The 27,117-nt window shown below is 47.5% G+C and overlaps 1 protein-coding gene across 1 annotated transcript in view; it reads right to left on the minus strand.

Annotated features, from left to right (window-relative positions):
* SEMA3E (semaphorin 3E) overlaps positions 1-24,950 on the minus strand; it is a 175,742-nt gene extending 150,792 nt beyond the window's left edge. The window contains exon 1 of the mRNA XM_004582505.2: positions 24,738-24,950. Coding sequence (XP_004582562.2) covers positions 24,738-24,852 — 115 coding nt within the window. The 5' untranslated portion in view covers positions 24,853-24,950. The remainder of the gene's footprint in view (positions 1-24,737) is intronic.
* Positions 24,951-27,117: the final 2,167 nt, after the last annotated feature.

Here is a 27,117-nt window from a genome sequence, read left to right on the forward strand (position 1 = left end):
AAGACAGGAACTAAAATCTAGATGAGCACTCGAGAGGGAGAGGAGGAGAGCGGGAGAGGGATGTGTGATGTCCTCTATGGGGACAGGCTTTCCTGGGAAAGCTGCTGACCCCAGGGCTAGAGGTACCCTCCAGGACCATACCAACAGCTGGCAAAGACACTGAGCAACTTTAATTAAATGTGAAGGATACCTGAAGAGGGCTTTTAAAAAGATTGTTTTTATTTCATTCAAGAAACCAAACAAAAAAAGGTAGAAAAGAATGGCTGTTTAGTAACCAAGCCACGTGTGACTTCATCGGTGTAGGCTACAATGATCTCCTTCTCTGAGTTATTCACATTACTGCCTTATTTTAAATACATATTCCTCTATTACTTTTAGAAGGGAATTTTTTTCAAAGGACAAAAATGGCCCATTATCCAATGACCATTACAAAAACTACTTTTGTTTCAGGGATCAGTGCCACAGTACTGTAGGCTAAACCTCTGTAGTGCTGGCATCCCATGTGGGTTCCAGTTGGAGCCCCAGCCACTCCACTTCACATCCAGCTTCCTGTTTATGGCCTGGGACCTCAGTCCCCATTGATGATGCCAACATTTCCTTTCTTTCATGGTACCCTGCACCTACATGGGAGGCTGGGAAAAAGCTTCTGACTTTGCATTGGCACAGTTTTAGCCACTGCGGGCATTTGGGGAGTGGATCAACAGACAGAAGATCTTTCTTTCTTTCTCTCCTCCTCTCTGTTATTTGGCCTTTCAAATAAAAACAAAACAAATCTTTTTTTTTAAGTCAGGTTTTTTTTAAAAGATATTTATTTATTTATTTATTTATTTATTGGAAAGGTGGATATACAGAGAGGAGGAGAGACAGAGAGTAAGATCTTCTGTCTGATGGTTCACTCCCCTAGCAGCTGCAACAGCTGAAACTGAGCCAATCCAAAGCCAGGAGTCCGGAGGTTTTTCCGGGTCTCCCACTTGGGTGCAGGGTCCCAAAGACTTGGGCCGTCCTCGACTGCTTTCCCAGGCCACAAGCAGGGAGCTGGATGGGAAACAGGGCTGCTGGGATTAGAACCGGTGCCCATATGGGATGCCGGGTGTGCAAGGCAAGAACTTTAATCACTACACTATTGCACCGGGCCCAATACATCTTTTTTTAAACTACTTTTGTTTTGCTTGAGTTTTAAAAAGTGTTTTCCACAGCAGACACATTTTATATCACTTCAACCACAGCACCTATATAATTCTATGCTTTGTTTTCATATTTTGATTTATCATATGCATTGCCCCATTCCTACCATACAGTATCCATTCTACCATATAGTATAGCCATTGAGATGAGATGTCAGAATTGTTTTGACTTGGTTTTCCTTTTGGGTGCAGGGACACTATGGCCTGCAGGCCATAAATCCCTGTGTGTTGTCTTACAGGAATCTGAGTGGCATAAATTTAGTCCAGCATTTTGAAGGGGCACCTCATGTGCTGACGTCACTAGAGTGTTTGCTAAGGTAGTCCCAGACACCTACCACACCTCCCTGCCTGCATTTCCACAGTGGAAGCCCTTGCTGTATATTTCATAAGCAAGATGTCATCAGGAGGCAGATTCCACACCTCCCTGCTCCCATCCATTCCATGTGGCTGCCAGCATCAAGGGCCTACTACATTGGATCCCTGGGTCCAGCTCAGCATCTCTGCCATTTCAGCAAGTCCCATCTCTCACGCAACTCAAGGACCTCAGTCCCCATGGTGTTTCCAATGTGTCTTTTCTTTCGTGGGTCTCCACCACAAGGGAATCATGTTATATTCCAGCTACCCTGAGCCATCACACCCTGAGCTCTGGTTCTCGTCTGCAAACTGCCCTGCATTTTCATACATGCCCCCCAAGAGCTATCTTCCCCTCCAGGAAGAGACAATTCTGCTTTTGTAGTCATCAGGGCCAAAGCATCTGGACTCATCTTTGTTCTTTGGCCTCCTCTCACATCCTTCAATAACTTATTAGCAAATTCTGGCAGTACTACCTTGAATATCCATATTCTTTTCTTCTGCCTCAATCTGTGCCACTTGTTATTGTCTGGATATATTAGTTCCCCAACTCAGGCAGACATTTAAGCCTCAAAGTCCCCCTTTTTTAAAAAAAGAAAAAATTTTTTATTTTCTTATTTTTTATTGGAAAGGCACATTTATAGAAAGGAGGAGATACAGAGAGAAAGCTCTCCCATCTGCTAATTCACTTCCTAAGTGGCTACAATAGCTGGAGCTAAGTCGATCTGGATTCAGGAACCAGGAGCTTCGTCCTGATCTCCCACATGGGTGCAGGGTCCCAATGCTTTGAGCCATCCTCAACTGCCTTTCCAGGCCACAAGCAGGGGGCTGGATGGGAATGGAGCAGCCGGGATATGCACAGCACCCGTATGAGATCCCAGTGCACATAAGGTGAGGATTGAGTCACTAGGTTATCATGCAGGGCCCCCAAAGTCCCATGTTAATGGTTAATGGACTAATTCTATTGAGTGATGGTTAAGGGTGGAGGTTTAGTCCAGTAGGGCATCTTGGAGGTAGCTCTAGTGGCAGGTGAGCAGCGGTTGGCCGCTCGCCCTTGGGAAGGAGTTCTCATTAGGGCAGTAACTACATTGGGGTGGACATCCCTTTTTCCCTGCTTGCTAGTGCACCATGTGATTGCCCCTCTGCCACCCACTGGCACCGAAGGTGGCCACTGATCTTGGGCTGAGACTCTCCAGAGCTTCCCCAGGCAGTTCCTCTCTAATAGTTCAGTGGTCAGAATGAATAACTTACCCTACCTCCTCCCTGAACCATGAAGAGAACTTTACAAGAGCTTTTAAATGCACTTCCTTATTTGAAGCCTTGCTGTAAAGTCAGCCACACACCCAGATAGCAGTCAGCGACCTTTTCAATCAAGTTGGACTAGAACTCTCTGGTAGTTCTGACCCCTCCACCTCAGTCCACTTCTTTGCACAGCAGCCTGGGGCCCACGTTTTTCACTGGTTCTCCACTTTGCTATTTCCTCACCTCCTACTCACTTCTCAGAACACGGAGGTGACACTGCAGTCTTCACCTGACCCCTGTCCATCATGCTCTCCTGGGCCTAGTTCCCTACTCAAATGTCACCTTATCAGAGACACTGGCCCTGCCTGCCCTCTGTAAAGCAGAGTGTTTGACAGGCCCTGTTCTCCTAGACCTGCTTTATTTGTTATCTGTCTCCATCAGAATGCTGCCCAACAGTGAGAAGGCACACGGCCTCCTCCCCAGCTGGAGGAGAAGCTGAACAGGAGGCAACAGCTCTGGCTCAGCTCTGCACGTCCCCAGAGCTACAGCAGCAACAGCACACCCTTCCCTAACCACACGTGCTCAGCACAGACCTGCAATGCTGCTGCTGTACACGCCAGACCAGGATATCAACCGTCAACATCTAAATGAACCCAAAGTGCACTCCTGTGCAGGAGCTGAGTGCATTTCACAGACAAAGGATTGAGTCTTAGGTAGCAAAGTCCCCAAGTCACACAACCAGCATTTAACTTGCTTTCCGCTGACAAGGGAAAGAGAAGGTCTGCCTGCTAGATGCTGAGCACTGACGTTGGTAATTGTATGTTTGTCCAGTGCAGAGCTTCCTTGTCTGATGTTATCCGTGGAGCTTGAAGCACAGAGTGTTCTGGCGTTACCAGGGATGAGTAAGCACCATAAGCATCTCCTTCTGCTTTAGGTTCATCCTCAGTCTGAGGAGCTAGTCCTTTGGAAACCAGGCACTGGCGTTCGTATAATGCGTCTGCTATACCATCTTGAGCCCTCTGATGACAGTGAGTCTTTCACGCAGAAAAACACAATGAAGACTCTCCCCACTGGGAATACATCTGATGGTGGGAAGACCATGTCCAGTGTTTGGTTGTCTCCAGAGGGCAGACTGTGGACTTGAATCCAGTTAATCATTTGTTACATTGAGCTTTTATCCGGCTAGACATTTCAACACCTGAGCTCCTTTTAGTCCGTGAGTGAGAAGCCCACCAATAATGAGAAGACACTTGGAGATTAGGAATGGTGCATCTCAAACGTGGAACACGCTAGGGACTAAAGGATGGTGCAATGGGGACTTCTCTCTAGCTCTGTGTACCTCTCAATGGCTCCGTTTAACTCATCCTACTTTCTCCTCATCCTCCAATGAACAGCAAAGGAACACACAGAAAGCAGCTAAGGACACACATACACAGCACAGGCACATGGGGAGGAATGGTCCAAGTTCCTCTGCCAGTCAGACCCTAGGACTGCCTGACACTGGCTTAACAGTGCCAGTCTGTTAATCATGGAACACCATAAACCATAAAACTGGACGTCACTCGCTAGTGTTTTTAGAAAGACCTCTTTACTCATTTAACCTAAAGTTGAATTAACAGGAGATCTATTTACCATCTGCATAAAGAAAAAGACTTACTCAGGCCCAATGCAATGGTTCAGCGGCTCAATCCTCACCTTGCACGTGCTAGGATGCCATTTGGGCGCTGCTTCCTGTCTTGGCTGCTCCAGTTCCCACCTAGTTCTGGGAAAGCAGCGATAGAGGATGGCCCAAAGCCTTGGGACCCTACACCTGGGTGAGAGACTTGGAAGAAGTTCCTGGCTCTTGGCTTCAGATCGGCTCAGCTCTGGCCACTGTAGCCACCTGGGGAATGAATCGGTGCATGGAAGATCTTTCTCGCTGTATCTCCTTCTCTCTAAAACTGACTTTCCAATAAAAATAAATAAAACTTAAAAAAAATCTTAAAAAAGAAACAATGTATTCTAATGTGAGGATGAGAAATCAGGCCATCTTCACGTGAACAACAATGCTTCTGAACTGAGAGCATTAGCATCTTGTCTGTATTTGCGAGTTTGTGATTTGTGATCTTTATTTCAATAGTTTTGATCACAATTTTTCATCCTTAACATCAAGATAGTAAAATTAATATAAAACAATAAGACAGTTTGGGAATAGTACTTCTGAAAATGTATTCATCAGTGAGGTAGAGGGAGGGCAGGAGGGAGGGAGGGAGAAGGAGGGAGGGAGTGAGAGAGAGAGAGAGAGAGAGACAGAGTGCAAGCTTCTATCTGTTGGCTCTCTCCCCAGTGCCTGCAAATCCGGAGTTGAAGTCAGGAGCCAACGCCAGATGCTCTGGGCTGGGACATGGCTGTCTCCCACACAGTGCCATTCTAGTCCTTAAGGCCAGGATATTAGGCAGATCTTCCCAAGTAAAGCACTTTCATGTCTCTTGCCACAGAACTATTTATTTTATTGCACTTCACCTTCCTAATAATCCCTGAAGACTAAGACATACCATTTCTTTTGCAATGATTTATCGAGAAAATGCAGCAAGAATGACTTCTAGGATGTAGCATCTTTTAAGGCACTTGAAATATAAAATGATATTCATGCAAGAAAACAAAACCCAGGAAAATGGGGCAGCAAGGATACTGGAGATCTTACCTCACAAATAAGTCAAAAACCCCCAGCAGGAGAGAAAGAACGGACAGGAGCATTTTTTTCCCCACCCTTGGGTATTTTTTGCTGTTCCCAAACATAGGCTCTGCATGTCCCTGAAAGTCTCATATGACTATTTCCCGACGGTTCTCACTGTTACCTGAGCTGCTGCATCCCCTAAGGTAGAAGATGAGCAGGAGGGTGCTTGGGGTGCAGTGACGCTGGGCAGCTGAACCACTGGTCACAGCGCAGAGATTCCACTCCAGGCCAGCCCTTGGGACAGGCAGCCCGGCAGCAGCCTTCTTCAGCAGACTCTGTTACCTTCCTTGGAAGGCAAGATCCTCAGCACATTTTGGGCAGAGAAAGTTGGCATGTCATAGCAAGGCCAAGTGGCACCTCACACCATTGATTCATTTACAGAAAAAACAAGTTTGCTGGTCGCAAAAATGCGGTCTTTGCAAATACATGTGTGACCAGTTGTCACTCAAGAACAAGAAAGGTGATATTGTGAGAGACATGACAAGACAATGCCCTGGATTTTAGAGACTTAAGACAGACGATTAAATGTAGCTCAGTGTGTATATTCATGAGTGTCTTCTGCAAGTAGCTCTGGGACCACAGGTGACAGCAATGAGGGCACATGTGACTGTTCAGGTGGGAGAAGGGAATGTGACAAGCCACTGCTGGTCTCATCACTTCTGTACTGAAGTGATATCTATCAACTCTGCCTTCACTTAGCCAAAGCAAATCATAAAACTGTGCTCGCTTCCAAAAGGAGGCAGGAATATGCAACCAAGACTGCCCTGTGATTTACAAGCTTAATAAACAGCTTGGACTGCTTCCCCAACAATTCAAAAGACTAAGCAACCCCTTGCCATCACTCTAAAATAAAGGATGGTGGTTACTGCATCAAGGCATACTGATGGCCACCCACTAGAAACAGAACAAAACATTGCATTCCACAAGAAAGGAAAAAGAACTGTAACACACAGCTCCTGCTCTGGTGTACTTAAGCAACAGCATCGCCACCTCCATGTTCCTTCCAGCTAGCTGAGCATTTTCCGTATGCCCAGCCTTGTTCACCTTGGTCCATCTTCACGGGCAACCTGACAAGGTCCCCACTGTCAGCTCTGACCTGTGGCTCTGAAACAGGGATGCACTGCCTGCGGGGTGATTATGCAGAGCCTCCAGCCTGCAGGAGGTTACTTCTCAGCTCCTCTGCTTGGCAGGCAGGGGTGGCAATGACATCAAGGTGAGAAGGGAAATGCAAGCATGCAGTCTACAGCCTGGACTAAAGAACAGGCTCAGATGTGATGAGCAGCTGTGGGATCCCTGGAACGTGGCAGGCCCTGCTGCTGGCAGCACAAGCCAGGTATTTCTGTGTTCGGGAAAAGAGGACTTCTAGGCTAGTGTTGCCTGAGACTTGGGAAGTTGTAGGAGTAACATTAAAAGTGTCACTCTGTGAGCTCCATCACTGTTTTTACTCAGGGGGTTGGGAGGAAGGTACACTCATGTTAACCACTCTTTCTGCATCTAGTCACAGTGGCTTTAACAGGGCCTCCCACTGCTGTGGCTGAACCGCAGCACCCCAGAGAGAAGGGGCCTCTGTGGTAGATGCGTGGGGGAGCTGCCTTCAAGATCACGAAGCACTCGTGCTTGCTAATCACAGGCCAAGGTCAAACATGAACAGCTGCTTCTCCAGAGGTCTTTGGTCCTACATGGAATTTTTCCATCAGGAGAGATTCTGAACGACCCTGCTTAGAGTTGGCGAAATGAGCTTACTAAGAAAAAGAAGGAAGTTTCAGTAAGTACTTGTGTTACAGTAGGTTAGGTAGATCCCTTTGAAATGATTAGACCAAGAACTGAGGTCCCTCCGAAATCTGTTTTTGTGACTTCAATAACTATGTTCAGTTGGGGGGGGGGTGGGTAAATAGCACTGACAATTTTCAGTGAATCTATTTTTGCAACCTTTTGGCAAAAGAGTCAATGTACCACAAAAAACATTTCAAACTTTGGCAGTGAACACGAACAATATAGAACTCTCTGAATCATCCCAAGAACTGCTGGGCTATGCCAATGATCACTGATGCTATATTTTTGTTTGTTTAAAAAAGTGAAGCCAGATGGTATCACTCAATTGGTGCTTCTTCTTTTAAAAAAAAAATTATGTATTTTTTTAAACTGCAATGGAAGCTAAGATTTATGGGAAGAAGAAAGACAGAAAGATCTTTCATCTGCTGGTTCACTCCCCAGGTGGCCTCAAATGCCAGAGCTAAACTGATTCCAAGCCAGGAACCAGAAGCTTCTGCTCAGTCTCCCGCGCGGATGCAGGGTCTCAAGGCTTTGGGCCATCCTTGACTGCTTTCCCAGGTCACAAGCAGGGAGCTGGATGGGAAATGGAGCAGCTGGGACATGAACCGACGCCCATATAGGATCCCAGCTGAGCCAGGAGAGAATTTAGCCATTCAGTAATCTCACTGAGCCGATGCTACATCTTCTTTTTCATAAGAAAAAAACCTTTCTTTCTAGATCAAAGGGGAATTCCAAACACCTTAGAGGTAAGAAATCTCATTTGGTAAACTTCAACCCTGTTTCCTAAGCTTCTACTGGAAATGAAGTAAGTGGTAAGCTGCCTGCAGCCTGCTGACTGGGCGGTATTCCATTCTCCCTTCCAAAGGCGTTGCTTTCCCTCAAACTCCGGAGTGATTTCCACTTCACTCTGCGCCTGGGCTGCATCCCGGGAGGTCCTGTCCTTGGTTGCCTCCCATTCTGAGGCCTATCCACTCCCCAGGCCCAGGTGCCATATCACTAGAGAAAGGTTCTGTTGTGGCAGAGAAGAGCTTTTCCCATGTGTCTCTTACCTACAACTGGAAAGCCTAGGTGGCCATAGCACAGATCAGCCAACCATGTGTTCATGGAGGTTCTGCTCTCTACTAGGTATTGGTTAGAAGTACGTACACTGCACCAAGGAATAAAATATCACTCCTACTCCTAATGACTCGAATCTTGTGAATCTGAGTCGGTGTGGCATCCTGAGCTTCACAAGGTGTGACTGAGGTGATACAGAGGAGAAAGACCCATCATCGCCATATCAGGAAGCAAAAGGGCAGGTGAAGGTGACACGAAAAGCAAGAGGTATTCTGGGAAGCACTAAGGACAAAGGCCTGGAGGCAAGAAGGGCCCAACCCTTCTCCAGACCTTCCAGAAGGCAAGCAGTGCAGGTGGCCACCACGCGGAGGGTAGCTAGCAGGAAGTGAACTGTAAGCAATGCTCAGATCCTGAAAAGCCCAGGATGGCATGTTAACAAGAATTTTACTTGAAAAATAAAATGTGTCTTTCCTCTAAAGAGTTACCTGGGGGAACGAAACAAGTAAGATTTGCATTTTGCAGACTCAAAATTTCAAAGAGGTATGAGCAGCCCACCATCTGGTCCTGCAGGACACCAGCATGTGGGGAGGGTAACCATTGAATCAAGCGAAACAGAGACCACAAAGAACTCTGCATACAACACAAGCTTCTCCTTTTGGAGTCAGAAGAAATCATTTTTTTTTTTCTGGAGCTTACTATTTAGTCCACAGAGAGTTAAAAGGAAAATTATTCTGGAAAATCATATGCCACCTAAAAAAAATACGGACTTTCTACAAATACCCAGAAAGACTGGCAAATCTACAAAATGACAGAAAATTAAAGTTACAAAATTAAGCAATCACAACTATGATGATATTTTAATTCTGCCATTCTGTTGTGGTGACCATTCCAGATTCTTTTTAAATGAAAAATGGCAAAGACATTTAAAAATCCGGTTTATTTTAGCTATGAAGAAAGAGTGTTCTGTCTCTTTGCAATAAATAACATGACATTAATCTTGCATTTACTATAATTCTGCAGGTAATTCTATAACATTCCTGAAGGAAACCATCAGTGACATTTATTTATTGGTTTACATCTCCCGGGGGAGCCAAAAACATATATTTTATATCCTCTCACAACAAATCTGGTCTTCAATGAGTGTTAAGCTTCCTCTAATACTGACATTTCAGAGACAGCATGTAAAATGTGTACTCTGGATGAAAAGAAATACAAGAATTTCTACAAGAAATACAAGCTGTATCATTTCTAATCAGCAAAGGACCCATCCCGAGAGCAGAACAGACCTGAGAGGGATGCCCACCCCCTAGCTCATGCCCTTGTTGGGCAGCAGGTACACATGGAAGAGGGCTTTCCTTCCACAAGAAGGGAGACGGCGATTCAACGCCCACAGCAGGGCTGGCCTGTTTGTCAAACCAGTTGCTGTCAACCCAGGTGGCTTTATTGAGTGAAAGCCAGCTCAGCCTGCGGCTGTCGTGTGATCAGGCAGGTGGCTCTGGCGTTGGAACCTGCCCTGCCCTTCGCAGGGGCTTGAGCAAACAGCAACCATGGCGACAGGACCACCCCAGCCCTGGCAGTCTCCTACTGGCCTGCTGGGGGGTCTGTCCTGATTCATGTCCTGGTGGCCTTACAGGACAGAAGTGAAAATGGTGCAGTAAGTCTGACTCGGGACCAGCCCCAGCCTTGCAGCCTTGCTCTCTGCGGGAATGTTAGAAGTCAGCGGGGACTTTCTTTGCCAGGCAGTGATTCTGCAAACATGCAACGTGTTCAAAGGGATCAATGTGTGCAGCCACCTGCTTGGATGCCTTGGGCACGAGTATTCCAAGGTGCGCAGGAATCACCTGGACTCCCACAGCCAGTGAAATCCTCCTTGGTGCACAAAGTCACATGAGCTTTCCTAACTCGCACCCTTTCTCTCCTTAGAGGGTCTTGGGGTGGGAATAAGCCACCTCCAACGCTGCGTGCAGCACGTGGGTCTTAACCGCCCAAGTGCGAGGAGTGCTCGCCCTAGCCTTCTGCAGGTCTCGCTCCCTGCTTCTCCTGCTCCTTTCTTCCTGTCAGACACTTTACAATCATGAGCTACCAGGCTCGAAATGCCTGTAACGATTCTTTCACTTCAGCTTCAGTACAGCCAGGGAGACAGGTGTTCCTTACCATTCAACCAAGGCAGAGAAAGACTAAGCAACGTATTCAAGACCACGCGTCGCCACTGGCTTGTGCCATGTTTGTGCTCCAAACGGGCTTAAAAACCCAGGGACAAAAATGTGCAACCTAACCAGGCTGTCTGTCTTGAGTAGCCAGTGCAAGTGAGTCATGGCGGCAGAAAGTAGCTTAGAGAAACGGCCATCTCTTTGCTCAGTGTTCAGCCGAAGCAGCAGTTTAAAAATTAGCTGGAATTATAAAGTTTGGAATGGGCCCACCCCAAATTATTGAGATGCCAACGTCAGCCAGGCCCAGCTGTGACGCTTTCCTCTGGCTCCATCCTGGGCAAGAGCCGTCTGGGGGAGTGTGGGCCACCGGCTGCAGTGGCAGCTGGGCCTGTTTGTTAAGGAGAAAAAAAAAAAACCCAGCAAAGACAGAGATGTGTTGGTGGCTCGCAGCGGGAAGTGAGGCAGCAGAGCTGTGAGTAGCAGCCTGGCAGGGTGGCAGCGGTCCCTGCCCCAGCGCCTTGGTTGGCAAGGGTGGCTGTTTTCCACCCGGAGTCCAACTTATGGCAATTTCATACTCACTTGTTCCCATTCACAGTATTCTGGCCATTCCAAAGTGAAGCGGTGAACCGAAGAGCTGTGCTGACTCTGCAGTGGGTGTAAATGGGCAGACTGAGGAACACCCGCTCTTCTAACTACACCAAGACAGTGTTGTGGCTGTACGTTTAGTAGTGTAGTAAGGCAGCTGTCCCTGAGGCATCGCTGTGTGTCCCTGGGCCTAACTGCTCCTCATGAAATTCTACCTCTACGAGTGTGTGTTTATTTCACATCTTCTGGGGCATGCCTGTCCGGCCCATCCGCCACGTTTCTGATTATTGCCCACTCCCACACAATTAGCACGTAGGTCTTCTCGCCAGTGTTGATTGCTTTGCTTTATTTTTCTCCAGTTTTATTCCTAAGTCTTAGAGAGTTCTTTTTCCCCCTCCAGTTATGAAAAATTCTCCGAGAATCCTAAAATATATCAGACTTCAGTTTGGGCATACACATTTTGGAGCAAGTTAAAAACATTTGGCAAAAAAATCTGTTACAAGCAGTGCCCAGTACATAACTTTTGTCTCACTTCTGAGAAACGTGACGACAAAGATGTAACTCCGTTGTGTGAAGTGTAAGCATAACTAACTATAATATCCTTCTTCCTCCTGAAGTTATTTAAATATTATCACGGGGGGATCTTCTGTCGGAGACACGGAAGGCAGGCCGAGTGATGAACGTGCGGTAGAGGCGTGAGCATCAGCTTCTCCTGCCCGTGACAAAGGCTGTTATTTTATTTTTGGTGGACTGTGAAATCCATTTCAGTATTTCTTTTTTTTTAAGATTTATTTATTTTTATTGGAAAGTCAGATATACAGAGAGGAAGATCTTCTGTCTGATGGTTCACTCCCCAAGTGACTGAAATGGCCGGTGCTGTGTGGATCCGAAGCCAGGAGCCTAGAACCTCCTCCAGGTCTCCCATGCGAGTGCAGGGTCCCAACCAAAGCTTTGGGCCATCCTTCACTGCTTTCCCAGGCCACAAGCAGGGAGCTGGATGGGAAGTGGAGCTGCTGGGATTAGAATCGGCGCCCATGTGGGATTCCTGCGCGTTCAGGGTGAGGACTTTAGCCGCTAGGCCATGGCGCCGGGCCCCATCTTTTCCTTTTAATTCTTTCCTTTCCAGATAAAACAAACAAACAAACAAACAAACAAATGTTTTGCTTTCCACATGAGTGTGAATGTATGATATAGATAAGGATCCAAATTGTAACATTTGACTTACTGCACCGTACGACTAACTCATTGGGTCCATTCTCCAAACTGACAGTGAGCTCGGCATTCTAGAACTCATTTGAAGCAATGGTAAAGAATTTGTCAGCAATGTGAGTAACACATATTGTAAGAATGTCACGCCTACACTTCCTCTTCCTTCCTTCTTTTTTCTTGTTGTTTGGGTTTCATTTTGCTTGAAATAACGAAAAACAAGCTGTCTCATTTTCATCAGTTTTAGAATAGTTTTCAAAGGGACTCACTGGGGCAGGCATTTCAACTGCTGGCCGACACTGCACGGAGTGTGGCATCGCTTGCTCAGGCCCCGCAGGTGCTGCAATGACTGCGAGGCAGCAGGCGATGGATTAAGTCCTTGCAGCCTGCCACCCCCTGCGGGACCTGAACTGAGTTGCTCTCCTGGCTGTGGGGTGTGACAGTAGGGAGGAGCTCACCGATTTTCTCTCTCTCCTCTCTCTCTCTCTTTGCCTTGCAATTTTTGTTTGTAAATTTTCCATTATTTCCCCAGAATCTGCTTTTTCCTTGTTGTGAATGAGCGAGGTGAGCCTGCTCTCCATGTACTTGCCCGGACAGCTGCCGTGGGCTTCTTCCGCGAGCACTCACTTCTGGCGGTAGGAGGGCATTTCCTTCTGGTTCTGCCTTTGCCATCTCTGTGTATGTCTGTTAGTGCCAGGTTTATGATAGACAGATTGTATTTGATTTATTGGTACACAAAAACTTTTAGGGATATAGCACCTTAAGATATATTATGGGTTAATTTGGGTACATTAAGAGCATATATGGCAAAAATATTTTTACACAGTTTACAGATTCAACAAAATAAAAAAGATCATCTTTTCATAAATTCTGTCTCAAATAACTTGGGTTAAGAAATAAGTTAAAAGAAATAAATTAAGTAGAATTCTAAAACTTACAATCATGTTTTTTTTTTCTCATTGTATCACTGCCAACAACTATACTTTTAAAAGGAAGAATATAGAGCAACATGGTGGATTACTTATAAAACACTGTTGCAGAACTGATCTGAAAAATCCCAGCACATCCTTGTGGTCAGCGAGGGCAGTCCTCATGAACCAAGCTGCGGGGTGAGCCGCTGCTGCTCTGCCTTCTGCCTGACCCCTGCTCCTGTGCTCTCTCCACCCCACAGGAAGAGATGTTCCACCAGGCGCTGGAGAAGCATAGCGGGTAGGACAGACAAGTCAAATGTGGCCACCATCCAGGAACGTGCCAGAGTTCACACTACCCTCTGCCTCCCTATGAGTCCTTTTAATTCAGTTCCGGGTTTACCTTCAGAACTTTGGCAGTAGAAGACCCGCCTGCAGTCAAATGAAGGCCTAATGTTTTGAACTGGGGCCCATTTTTCCTGCCTTTTTCTTGCCTTGCTAATGTTCTTCTAATCCCATCATTTTTCTACTTTCTCTCATCAGAATGTACTTGTTGTGGTATCAAACAAAGGAATTGGGATTGCCAATACAAATGTGAATAGCTATAGTAATTACATTCAATAAAGGCAAGAGATGAAAACATGACATACTTACATTTCATTAGCGTCTAAGAATTCAGACAATAAAATGCAACGTAACTGCCTTCAAAAATTCCAAAGTCCACGTTTAAACTTGTAGTCCCCATATATTACTCATACAAAGAAAATGAGAATTCTTGAGAGCCGTGGAGAAATGGGGTTATGTAATTTAGTACAAAGACCATGTGCAATCCTGGTTCATGCAACAGACGTATGATCACAATGGCACTAGGGTAATTAGGTGGCCAAGGAAATTCTGTTTCTGGGTAGATTCAGGGCATTCCATGTGGTGGGAAGACTGCAGTGCCCGGCAGGGATGGTGCAGGGTGGGGTAAGACACGTAGCGGGCTTGCACAGAGCTCCCTGCTCCAGCCCTCCTACTCGTCTCAGGCTCTGCGTCTCCTGTCAGGCCCTGCGCCCTGCTTCACAGGCAGCGCGCTAAAAAGCTTTGTTTTGAATCATGTTCTTCTTTTACAACTAGAGCCTATGCTTCTTGGAAACAGGGTTGGATTAAGGTGCATGTGTTAAAGTTTTCATTTTGGGATAGTAATTTATACAAAGAAAAGTTGTGGCATTACTACAGGGAGCTCCTATATTCCCAGGGCCAGTTTTCCCTATTAGGAACATGGTGAATTTTTCCCCATTAATGAGCCAATAATCATACATTATTATTAACTAAAGTCCATGGTTTGTCCAGATCTCTTTAAGTTTCTTTTTTTTAATGTTTATTTGTTTTTATTGGAAAGGCAGATTTACAGAGAGAAGGAGAGACAGAGAGGAAGGTTTTCCATCTGCTGGTTCATTCCTCAAGTGACTGCAACAGCCAGAGCTGAGCTAATCCAAAGCCAGGAACTTCTTCTAGGTCTCTCATGCGGTTGCAGTGTCCCAAGATTTTGTGCCATCCTCTGCTGCTGTCCCAGGTCACAAATAGAGAGCAACTGGGACATGAACCAGTGCTCATACGGGATCCTCATATTTAAAGGGGAAGGATTAGCCAATTGAGCCATCATGCTGGGACCTCAGATATCCTTGTTTTTACCCAAGAACCCTGCACAATGCCAGGATTGAATTAGACTACCATACTGCATTTCACAAGACTGTGGTTTTCATTCTTAAAATCCAACCCTGATGCTCACGACTTCAAGCCCTGATGAAGCTCAGCAAATCCTCCTGGAACAAGTGAATGACCCAATCTACAAATCTGTCCTAACAAGATCCGGAAGGAAGCTCCTAAGTCCCCGAGGGAGACCTCAGGGTGAGAAACAAAGGGCAGGACGGTATGAGATGACCTAACAAGGGATCAGGAGGGATCAAGCTGTGTGACACAGGGACAAAGCATGCATGACATCCCACGTCACAGGCCCAGGGTCATCAGGGCGTGTAGCCACAGGATAAAGGGTACGTGACATCCTAACATCACCAAATCCAGGAGGGATCAAGGTGTGACACAGGGAAGGAGGGTGTGAGACACCCAGGAGGGCAGTCAGGCTGTGAAGGACGCGTGACAGCTCACATGTCACCAAGCCCAAGAAAACCTCCCTCTAGAAGCTTTTTTTTTTTTTTAAATCTTGCAAAAATACTTTTCCACAACCGACCCACATTAGATGGTCTCACAGCTCAACCCTAGATTGATATGCCACATTTGATCCTATCAATAATTATGAAACATATTTAACATATGCCAAATTGATATCCATAATCCATACAAATCATAGTTAATTGGAAAGACACTAGATTAGAATGGTGTCATGGTCAGATATCTCTGAGTCCAAGTACATGTAAAGTGAAAGCTGCCATTTGGACATGTGAATAGATGACATAGCTTAGGCGACAGAGCTGAAGGAGCAAGAGTGGTGGAGATGACGTGAAGAGGGGCATTGTCACAGCCAGTGCTCCCATCCTGAACTGTCTAGACAGCTTGTTCGGAGGCACACTTCCACTTCTGCAGGCCTGGCTCAGCAGCTCCCAGTGTGGCTGCTGGTGCTGCCAGCCTCAGGTCCCCTGTTTTCAGCTCCTCTGCCTCTACCTCGGAAGACAAGAATACCATTGTCACCCCCTCTGCAGCAAAATCAGTCTGCCTTCAGGTGAATGAGAGCTCAGCCTCTTACCAAAATAAACAGTCTTTGTAATCTTTTCACTCTGACTCTCACATGGAAACCAACTTCAGCAGTGTTACATGACAGCAGTGGAGCGCCAACACCCAGCAGTAGTTACAGGACTTAGAAATTACCGGAAGAGGGTTGGGGCAATGGCATTTCTGGCTAATCCTCCACCTGTGGTGCCAGCATTCCACTTGGGTGTTGATTTGTGTCCCAGCTGCTCTACTTCTGATTCAGTTTCCTGCTTGTGGCCTGAGAAAGCAATAAAGAATGGCCCAGGTCCTTAGCCTCTGAACCCATGTGGAAGACCCAGAAGAAAATTCTGGTTCCACACGTTGGACAGGTCCAGCTCTGGCTGTAGCAGCTGTTTGGGCAGTGAACAAACAGATGTAAGATCTTTTTTTTTTTTTTTTTAAAGATTTATTTATTTTATTACAAAGTCAGATATACAGAGAGGAGGAGAGACAGAGAGGAAGATCTTCCGTCCGATGATTCACTCCCCAAGTGAGCCGCAACAGGCCGGTGCACGCCGATCTGAAGCTGGGAACCAGGAACCTCTTCCGGGTCTCCCATGCGGGTGCAGGGTCCCAAATCCTTGGGTCATCCTCGACTGCTTTCCCAGGCCACAAGCAGGGAGCTGGATGGGAAGTGGAGCTGCCGGGATTAGAACTGGCGCCCATATGGGATCCCGGGGCGTTCAAGGTGAGTACTTTAGCCTCTAGGCCACGCCGCCGGGCCCCAGATGTAAGATCTTACTTTCTTTTCTCTGACTTTCATCGAAATAGATTCTTTTTAAAAATTACCTAAAGAATTAATTTTATCCTGTCCACAGGGACCTCAAGAAACCACTCCTTGATCTTAAGAAAATTAGAATAGTTACATAAATTAACAACACCATGGCATTTGTCTATGTTGTAAAACACTTCATTTTTTCCTACAACAATCCTGATACTATGTTTACACATCTCTATAACCATGGGAAGGGAGGCAAAGCGAGGCAGGTTCTGGAGGAAGTTCCATGACCGCACAAGAAGAGAAAAGCATCAAGTGCAGTCCACTGCAGATTCAAACCTGGGGTTTGAGAATTGATTTAAACTCAAGAATTGAAGTCCAAAATCTTTCTACTGCAACATGCAACAAAACTCCAAAAATCATTTTGAAGAAATCAAACACACAGGTTGCCTTAGGAAGGCAAAGAAGGAAGTCTACATTTCTAGAATTAGGCTAGACCTGGAACATCCAATGGGCCACAATGAGAGTTTCAACTCCATCTTAGGAAAAGAGCAATGGGGGAGGAGCAGCTCTCCGCAGCTCTGCGAGGACATGCTCTATCTGGCTCCAGGCCCACAGGGAACCTCACCCAGAACTCGAAACCCCCTGCAGTTCCTGTGGGTTCTAGGAAGGAGTTGGTAAGCACAGATGCAGACTTTCCTACCTCTGGCCCCTGCCCCAGTGCCCATTCTCAGGGCTGCTGTCCTGCTTGGGTTTTGCAGTTGGTTTTGTGACTTGAAGTCACCACTGAGACCCTTTCGTAGGGAGGCTGTCTCTTTGCTCTGTTCCCTGACTTTTATCCTGGTTTCCCTGAGCGTGCCTCCAAACTCCCAGAAGATGAACCTCAACTGCATAGACTGAGCTGATTTCTGTCACAACCTCCTAGCTCACATTTAACTTCAGCTTAGCGACAGACTTGGTCCGCTGCTCCAGTGCCCTGACTGCTGTCCACAGATGCCACAGTCCCGAGGTGCCTGACAGCATTGGTCGCACTGTCTGGTTTCATCAATACTTCCTAAGTCATGGATTTCAACCAATTCTGAATGCATGTTTTCTTGCTGTTGTGCCGGGGAACAGGTAAACTGAGGACCAGGTAATAAATGCACATGCTTTGTTACTGCTGTGGTTTCTTTCCACTGTTGGGTCTAGATGGAGGACAAGTAAGTGTGTGTTTGGAGAAGCTGTTGGGGAGAAGGAAGAGAGAGGAGAGCTGGAGCTGTCTCCAGTGAGGTGAAGGCATAGTGGGTGAAAGCAATGATAAAAGAGAGGAGGGGTGATAGCCCTAGAACAGCAAGTGCACACAAGTGGAGATTCAGAAGGAGAATCCTGGTTCAGGGGAGGAAATGTGTCTGATCGGGCAGGAAGCCATCTCTCACCCGCACTACGTCACTCACTCCAGGACTGGGGGGCAAGAAATGAATAGACAGGCAACCCCAGAGCTCCTCCTCATGCATGTTTTTCTAAAGAAGCCCTTAGTAGCTTGGTGTTCCTTCTCACCCCACACTATTAGACTCTCCTCTGAGAAAGTCAGTAACTCTCCTCTGAGCTCTTAGTAATGGTTTTATTCAAATACCTGCTCACTGGGGTCTGGACGCCAGGCCTGCTACCTGCTCCGGCCCAGGGAAAGGCACAGCAGAGAACTTTCTTTCACTTTCAAAGCAAACATCACCTGCCGAGCAGGAGTGCCTGGAGGCCACAGAGCAGGTCTGGTTTTGGTCGCAGTGGCCCCATTGTGCCTCACAAGGCCCAGCCACATCACCATTGTCTGTGACTGTTTATTTTACAGATTTGGACCTTTGTTTCCAAGGTGCCATCTGATCAAATCTCAACTGTCCTTACGTGATAAACAACATAATTCTAGGATAAGCCACCAACGGAGAGCCACCAACATCCTTTGTCCCTTCAAGACATCTATTCTAGTAAGAGCTGGCTTTCATGAAAGATCTTCCCTTTCAAAATCTGTGTGTAAGCTCAAAACCTCCAGAAGTGCCTTCCCACATTTTGAGTTGTAAGTTAATAATCAACTCATGGCTGCTTGGAGAATTAAAAAAAAAAAAAAAAAAAAAGGAACCCACACAGCCCAAGTCCCACTGAGTCTGCCTGGGTTCACTCAGGAACATGTGAAGCTTGATGAGGGCTGAGTGGTCTGCCCCTGTAAAGGGCATGTCTCATGAGGGCTGAGTGGTCTGCCACCTTAACGGGCATGTCTCATGGATCCTTCCAGAATTCTGTACAGTCTGTGCTAGAGCGTATGCTACGAGCGATGAGAAAATCCATCTGAAGCATCTGAAGTGACTTGCTCCCAACAGGAGCCAGATCTAAGTCGGGTGGGTCTTGACTGAAGCCCAGCTTTTCTGGCCCCTGACAGCACAATGCAGAGTGTATGACAATACACAGACCTACCCTGCTACCCTGGTTCGCCATGCTGAGGCAAGCAGCTCAATCCTGGGGCAGATGGTGCTGATGGCTGAGTTCAACTAAAAAGGGACAGAGGTGGAAATACACTTCAGAGCACGAGAAATCAGGCAACTTGATGGATTTCCCTTTCACTTTTCTGTACTAGATGCGGATGGAGGCAGCATTAGGAGGGCAGTGGGCCACATCAGGGGAATCTCCTGAAGAAAACATTAGAACGAGGCAGGCTGGAGACTTACTGAGCAGTCCACTCCTTTGGGCACCCCAGGGAAAGGGTCGTGATCAACTCCACTGAGGTGCCTGCTCTTGAATGGCCACATATCTGCATATAGCAAGCTCTTTCAGCATCAGAAGCAGCAGCCATCGGTTTAAACATGGTGTGGACATTCTTCTCATTCCTACCTGGGTGGCAGGAACCCAGGTGCTTGGGCCATCCCCTGCTACCCCCCAGGGTGCACATCAGCAAGAAGCCGGTATTGGAAAAAGAGCTGGGACTTGAACCCAAGCACCCTGGTTTGGGACATGGCTGTCCCAAGAGGTAACTGACCCACTCCCCCAAATGCCCTCCTCCTCGCCCTATTTCTCTCTGAGGGAATAATTATTTACCAGTGTAATGTAATAGGCAACATCTAGATTAGAAGTAAATAACTCACAGAACCATTCAGGAGTTTTTGCACACCCAGGTGCAAAGCAGAGGCGATACCTGTCTATAGAGACACAGAAATACCAGAAATGGCCCTCTACAATCCTCATGTGGAGTTCCTACACAGAACGCATGCTTTGTGTCAACCTCAACAAATCATATCGCCATTACTCATATCTTAACCAGTGACGTATTTCTAATCCAGACTGTCGGGAAATCCACCTCGGAACTCGCACAGGCTCTTCCTGGTATGGTTTCGGGCCTGTGGGCTGATGTTTACTCCTGGGTCCTACTGAAGCATTCGTTGATGAGTCATGTCTTATGGCCAGTTTTAACTTATCAGCACACAGGGATATGTAACTAATAGCACCATTGATTCACGCCTGGTTACTGGCTAAAGAACCAAAGCCATGAGCTGGGTCATGATAAACGGGGCCAGTCACTGCAGCAGTTTTATTTGCCACCAGCTTCCAAAGCGACCAGTTGTGGCTACTATTTCGCACCGTTCTTCTAGCATTCATTTTTTTCACCTTATAAGTGGAAAAATTCTAAAATGTGTGTTATAGGGTGGCTATGTGTCACAAATGGCTATATGTAAACTTTTACAGCAAAAACCAGTGGAACATGCACAGCTGATGTAATCGTCTTCTCAGTTACAACTAAAGGTCACATGGGAGACAGGCTTGGGAGTGATACGGTCTATCAGGATAAACTATACATTGTTATGCTATTGATGACCAACTTCTGTCTTCTATCCTAGTGTGATCCTAGTACTTACTGCAATTTAAATTCATGCCTTTCCAGGAGCTTTTCTTTCTGGAGGACACACTTCCTCCAACACTCTAAGTTTATAGCAGGACTCAGGAAACATTAATAATATCAAAATTCTAGGTCACCAAGTGCATGCAGAGATATGTTCCATTTGGTTGTCTACACAAACATCTATTAAATACTTAAATAGAGGCATACTAATTAATACTCACTACCACAACTCTATATGGATATATATTCAATGCTTTAATCTACAATGATAATGTCAACATATTTTAGGCATGCTCTTCTCCTGAGCCATCTCTCCCCAAATAGCCCAGGAGAAGCTCCTTGGCTCCAGTGGTCTCTCCTTGTTTTTGCAGCTCTCTCCCTCCGTCCCTCCCAGCTGGGGCCTGGAGCCCGTCTCCATTTGCCCAGCTCCCTCGGCTGCACTGGGGGCCCTCCATGTTCACTGATTTCTTCTTGGACATGAATCTTGGCTCACTTGCTTTTTCTCCTTCGGGTTCCATGATCAGGAAGGTGATGTTTGTCTCCCCTGGAACCTCACTGAAAGGTCTGGATGACAGGGCAGTGAGCAGAGCGAAGGGGACAGCCCACCAGGCTCTCCTCCCTTCATCACTTTCCTGGGTGACAGTTCTCTAGTTTATCCGAGAGGCACACAGAGAAACGGAGAAGGGAGGCGAAGGAAGAGAACGGGAGGGGAGGTAAAGAGAGAGGAGGGAGAGAGCGAGTGAGCAAGCACTCTCATTCACTGGTTCACTCCCCCAAAGCCTGTAAGAGCTGGGCCTGTGCCAGGGGGCCAGGCCAGAGCTGGAAGCTGGGGCCTCCATTCAGGTTTCCCGAGTGGGTGGCAAGGACCCACCGGCTTGAGTCACTGCCAGGGCCTCCCAGACTAATTAGATTTGGGAATGGAGCCAGGCTGAAAACTGGCCACACTGCTTTGGGATGTAGCTTTCCCACTCAGGGTCCTAACCACTAAGCAAAACATGCTCCCATAGGCATTTATGAATTTTCTTACAAGATAAATAACTTTCTTTATTTTAAACTATCTATATTAGCATGCATATCCTTTCAAATATTTCCCTGATAAATTTAATCTCAGCACAAATCCTGATTGAAAATTCTTACAGAGCGGGAAATTCTAGCATTTTGACATTTTACTCTTTTCTACATTTTAACTTGCAGCTCTAATTTATTTTGTATCTGCAAAATACATGAAACAAGTATTATTGCAACAAACATAATTTTAAAAAAGATTTATTTGTTTTAATTTGAAAGACAGATCAGATTTATGGAGACAAGGAAAGACAGAGGAGAAAGCTCTCTCGTCCACTGGTTCACTTCCCAAATGGCTGCAATGGCCAGAGCTGAGCCGATCTGAAGCCTGGAGCCAGGAACTTCTTCCAGGTCTCCCATGCAGGGGCAGGGGCCCAAAGCTTTGTCTTCCCCCACTGCTTTCCCAGGCCACAGGCAGGGAGCTGGATGTGAAGTGGAGCATCCAGGACACCAACCAGTGCCCATACAGGATCCCAGTGCTTGTAAGGTGAGTCATCAGCTGGGCCCTAGTCTTTTGAGTCACATGGTTGGCCCTAAATGAGCATATCATCGTGTTGGGATGGGGCGGGGCTTCAGCAAGAGGCAGGTGGAATTCCGAGTTGGTGTCAAGGAAGACAGCAGCGGGAAAGTTGTCTGCAGATGCTGTACATCCTCGTCCGCCTTCCCACTGCACCACCCTCCTGCGCTCCTCTCTTTCACGGATGGCTTCTTCTCTAGCCCTGGTCCAAAACATGAGATTTCCAGGAATGCAGGGGAATGGATGAGAAAGAAAACGGACACGTCTCTGGCCACTTTTTTCCTGTATGTACTTCTGCTGCTGCACTCAAGCCCTGGCTACAGTACTCACATTGCTTGTTTCCTAAGGAACAGCCACCAAGGGCTCATGTCCCCCGTGCAGGCCTGGAAGCTCTTTGTCTTCCCTCCTCCCCTAAGAGAAGTAACTGCCTGTCTTGCATCTGACACAGAACCCCAGGATGAAACCTCCAGGGAGCACACTGGATTTCTTTGCCGGGAGAGCAGGCCCCATTGCAGAGGGCAGACATGGACACACATATACACACCCTACCTGCTGCCTCTTATTCTGAAACACAACACATTCACTTCTCGGATTAATTATCTACATTCACCCAGGACTCTAAATTCTGAAGACACGTAGGACAGCAGATTGTTAGAACTACGTGCCTTCTTGCTTTGGAGTATGCCTAAGATGTCACCTGTGCCCAGGGTGCAGGCAGGTCACAGCTGTTGCCACGTGTTGGGGGCCTGCATACCTCTAGATTCACACTGCTTTTCGTTTGTGACTCACCTGCGGGACAGTGAGGCAGGTGGCCTCTGCTGACTGTGCTACGTAAATCACACAGCCGCGGCTATTCTCATTTTAGCTAACAGTTTATGCTATCTTCCCATGAAAACATAATGTTGGGCATTTTCAGTTGGTTCTATTAAACTGAAAGCCAAAAGGGAAATCATGCAGGCACCTGCAGTCCAGGATCCTGAGATGCCAGCAGTTCTATTCCTGCATCAGTGGCACAACTCGTAAGATCATGCAGGCACATAGCAGCACTATCAGGCATGGTGCCACCTTGTACCATCCCACAAATAATATGCTGTCCTGAGAAATATTCCACCGCGCCACCTTGAAAATCATAGCGACAGCGAGACGCCGAAACCAAGCACCCCCAAAGAGTAACAGCAGGCACAGCGTAACAGTAGCTGGTTTCCGCTGGCGCTGTATCCCCTCGTCTGTAGGAGATAAATGATTAAATAACGCTGTTTGCTCTTCTGGCATGCCTTTTTGCTCCTACTCCACCATATCAAAGTTTTACATCTTGGTGGATTTGCTCTTAATGTCCTCGAACCAGGCGGATTGCAACACTGCGGCCCATCTTTGGAAACCAGAGCCCAGCTGATGGTGTGTGCTGTATTTCAAATATTCTGCAAGTTCAGAGCCAACGTGTCTCCTCCATGTATGTCATCCACTGGACTGTGATGGAGGGGACTGCTGTAGACTAGTATTCCAAGTTTATTCTTAAAAGGAGAAATGCCTGCAATGAGTCTTGACCGATGATTGTCCAAGAAAGTCGTAGCAACACAGAGAGCTGGGGGGAAGGGCAGGGGGACTCCCTGGCTGTTTTCATTGGGTGGCAAATATTCCAAATAATCTAGAAAGCCCAAACACCTGCCTACGGTGTGGGGGAGGGATGACTGAGCTGCTTTCACAGCTGAAATAGATTTTTTTTCTCATCTAATCCACACCATTGCACCTGTTGGCTCTCTCAGTGATGGGTGACAATCCAAGTGGATTTCTTGATAATTTATTCCACTTTTCTTCTAAGTCAGCAAAGTCACTTTCTCTGAGCTTGGGCTTTGCTTGTTTGTTTCCTGGAGGAATTGCCAAACCTACTCCTGACTGGTTCCTATGGCTCCTGATGCAAACTCTTTTGATTATTTATTTATGAGTGTGATGTTGCTTTCTCAGGCGTAAGAGCAGAATGAAATATTGAAAGCACTCTATGACACACAGGTCTGCAGTAAAGCAGCATGCATTTACATGCAAAAAGAACAGATGTGAAAGACCACTAAGACAGTAATCAAGATAAGTCAGTTTACGAGCACTGCCAGTAAGCTCTGCATGAAAAAAAGTAATAATTCATGCAACCGGCAAGCTAATTTATATTAATTAGTCATCCTAATTACATGGTGGTGATTGTCATCACGGCCAGGCAGTCAGTTCTCTCAGGAGAAAGGGAACTGTCTCTTCCTCGCATTCCCACTTTGAAAACCAAACCAAGGCAAGAACACAAGCACACTGCACCTCTATTTTTAAAGTCCTCCCAACCACCTTGTCTCGGTAATAACAGAGTCACTGTTCAAACACCGACCGCTAACTCAGTGCGGGCACCCCGCTGGCAACCTGCTGCTTTCCTCGCATCCAGCAGCAGAGAACTTCCTGTGTATAAAATCAACATTTACAAGACCAAAGGGGGAAAAACATCTCTAAGGCAGTATGCGATTTGCACTATTTCCAGAGCAGGCAAGCACGCAAGAATCTTTAGGAGACTTCGGCATTCAAATTTTTCTGGTGTATTTTTAAAGGTCTTTGATAACTGCAACACACCTGGTTTAAACGATTTCACTATGTTTTAAGTAGAAGAATCTGGAAAGGCACTGACCTTTATGTGACAAACGCAGCCGGGGGTACGCGGTATCTGCCGTGTGGCCGCCGGTCCACAGTCCCAGCAGGTGACCCGCCAGGAGACAGGCGAGGATGCGCGCAGCCCGGGCCATTGCCGCCCGGCGCGCCAGCCGAGCAGAGACGCTCGGCCGGGCAGGTGCGAGCTTTTCCCCTCCCCGGACTAGGCTGAGGGCGTCGCGGCGGGAGGCTGGGTCACGAAGCGAACGCACCGTCACCAGAAGGCTCGGTTCCCAAGTGCCACTGGCTAGGCTGCTTGGATGCTGAGAAGCGCTCCCGCCTCAGGACAGTTGTTGCTCCGTCGGGAGAAGAAGGACTTTCCACAGGAGGGGCAACCACAGGATCCGCGTCCTGTGCTGACTGGCCCTGGAAGAAGCTGTGCGTTCCAGCCGCCGGGACCAGAAGCCCCCCGCGCGCGTGCGCCCGTGCGCTCGCACCGCCCTCCCGGGGCTCTGGAACCGACTCCTGCACCGACTTGCCCGCCAGCGAGTTCCCAGTCACCTTTTCCCCGCCGCGCTTCGCTAATTAAAAGCGAGCTGAGCAGTTCTCTGTGGAGCTGCGGGTCTCCGGCAGGGCGCCGTCTGTCAGCGCCCGGCAGCACCGCGAAGTTCAGGCGGGGTGGAGCGCTCCTCGCCGCCTGCCGGAGGCGCCACGGTCCACGTGCCGCGCTTGCAGCCTCCGCCCGCCCGGCCGCGCCCGCCCCACCTTGCAGGGCGGGGACGCCCGCCCGAGCCGAGGAAGGTGCCGGGGGCGCGGGGCGGCGCCACGGAGGGCGTAGCGATGGCCGCCCCGCAGGCTGGCTCCTTGGAGACAGGCAACTTGGTTTCCAAAATGTGGTCATCTATTTCCAATCCCGCGGTCCCAAGTGGGGGCTTTTTACTGCGCCCCTGCCGCTCGCCCTCCCCACCACCGCGAGCTGGGCTGGCTGTATTGCCCGCAGCGTTCTTTTCAGCTTTGGAAGGGGGACGGGGTCGTGGAGGGTGAAGTGCTTCTAGGGCCCCTTGCACATAACTGTCGCGGCTCCGATTGCGCGTCTCCTGGACGCACTAGCACGAAACGGTTGGCTCAGGTCACCAGTTTACTTAGGTATAGTTAAATTTAGGGGGATGGTTATCCCCTAGGCGGGCACATGGGGTGTGTCATGCCCTAGCTGGCAGGTCTCCCCCCTACCCCCCGCCGCCCTTGGTGTGTTTGTGTCAACAGGCTTAACCCCTTCAGCTTTCCTTTCCATCTCAAACGCCAAGCCAAACATTCCGGAGCTGTTGGCGTGAATGGTGTTATCCTAAGATAGCCAGAAACCCTGATGGATGTTTTCACTTGATAGTTGAGGGTTTATTGGTAAACACATGATAGCAATTCCCGTCACAATCTCCTCCCCGGCATTTTAGCTGGTGATGGCTCAGGATGCCTTCTGAGAATCCCATGGCAAAGACAGAAAGCAAGTTACCCCTGTACTTGGCATTTTATGTATCGTCAAATGTACTTGCATGCTTTAGTTGTTTTTCTCAGTGTGATACATTATTGTTCGGCAGAGTGTGTTTACGAGATGTGATGTCACTGGATACTATACACAAGTCGATAACAAAGCCTAAACACTATTAAACGGCCAAACAGCACTGAGTATTTAGAGACTTTCACCCTAGGGTGGTCTTTGTAGTAAGGTGCATGTTTTAAAAAGCCAACCCACTGAGGTGCAGAAGAAAGTGTGAAGTACTGTCCCTGCAAAGGCCTCTCACAAGCCCTGCAACAGGGAGAGGTACACGGTAACATCATGCGTGATCTTGACAGGGGATTTCAGGAACGGCGAGGGCTGCCTATCCCCGTGGTTACAAATAGTTCTTGCATAAACTGAAACTCCACGGAGAGTGTGCTGCGCCTGGCCTGGTTCTATGGCACATCTGAGCAACAAGAGGCTACACCACTTGGCAGGATTAAAAGTCAATGTCGGGACCAATGCTATAAATGTAACTGAACTGTGGTTTCATGTGTCAGCCTGCAGAGTATAGTCATGCTATTTGGAAAGACAGGCCAGGGTAACGTGCTTTGATGACTGGTCAGTCATCAGGATCTGCCCCTTGAACCTCTCTATCCTGTAGGAAACACAAGATGATGCTAAAAAATGACTGCTCAGAAAACCAAGCGTCCGGAATTATCCTCTGCATGGCTTTAGTGACTCATGTAGGAATAAAGAGCCTTTGAGACCAAATTCATCATTCACATCATGAAACAAGAGAAATCTCAGCACCAGGGCATCATGCAATGTATCACCCATATTTATGAGTAAAATCATAATTAATCATCATCAATTAATTACAGGCTGGCCAAGATTGATGTGGACGAGTCACATCAGCCATGGAAAT

Source organism: Ochotona princeps, chromosome 20 (genome assembly GCF_030435755.1).
Source record: "Ochotona princeps isolate mOchPri1 chromosome 20, mOchPri1.hap1, whole genome shotgun sequence".
Taxonomy (NCBI): Eukaryota; Metazoa; Chordata; class Mammalia; order Lagomorpha; family Ochotonidae; genus Ochotona; species Ochotona princeps.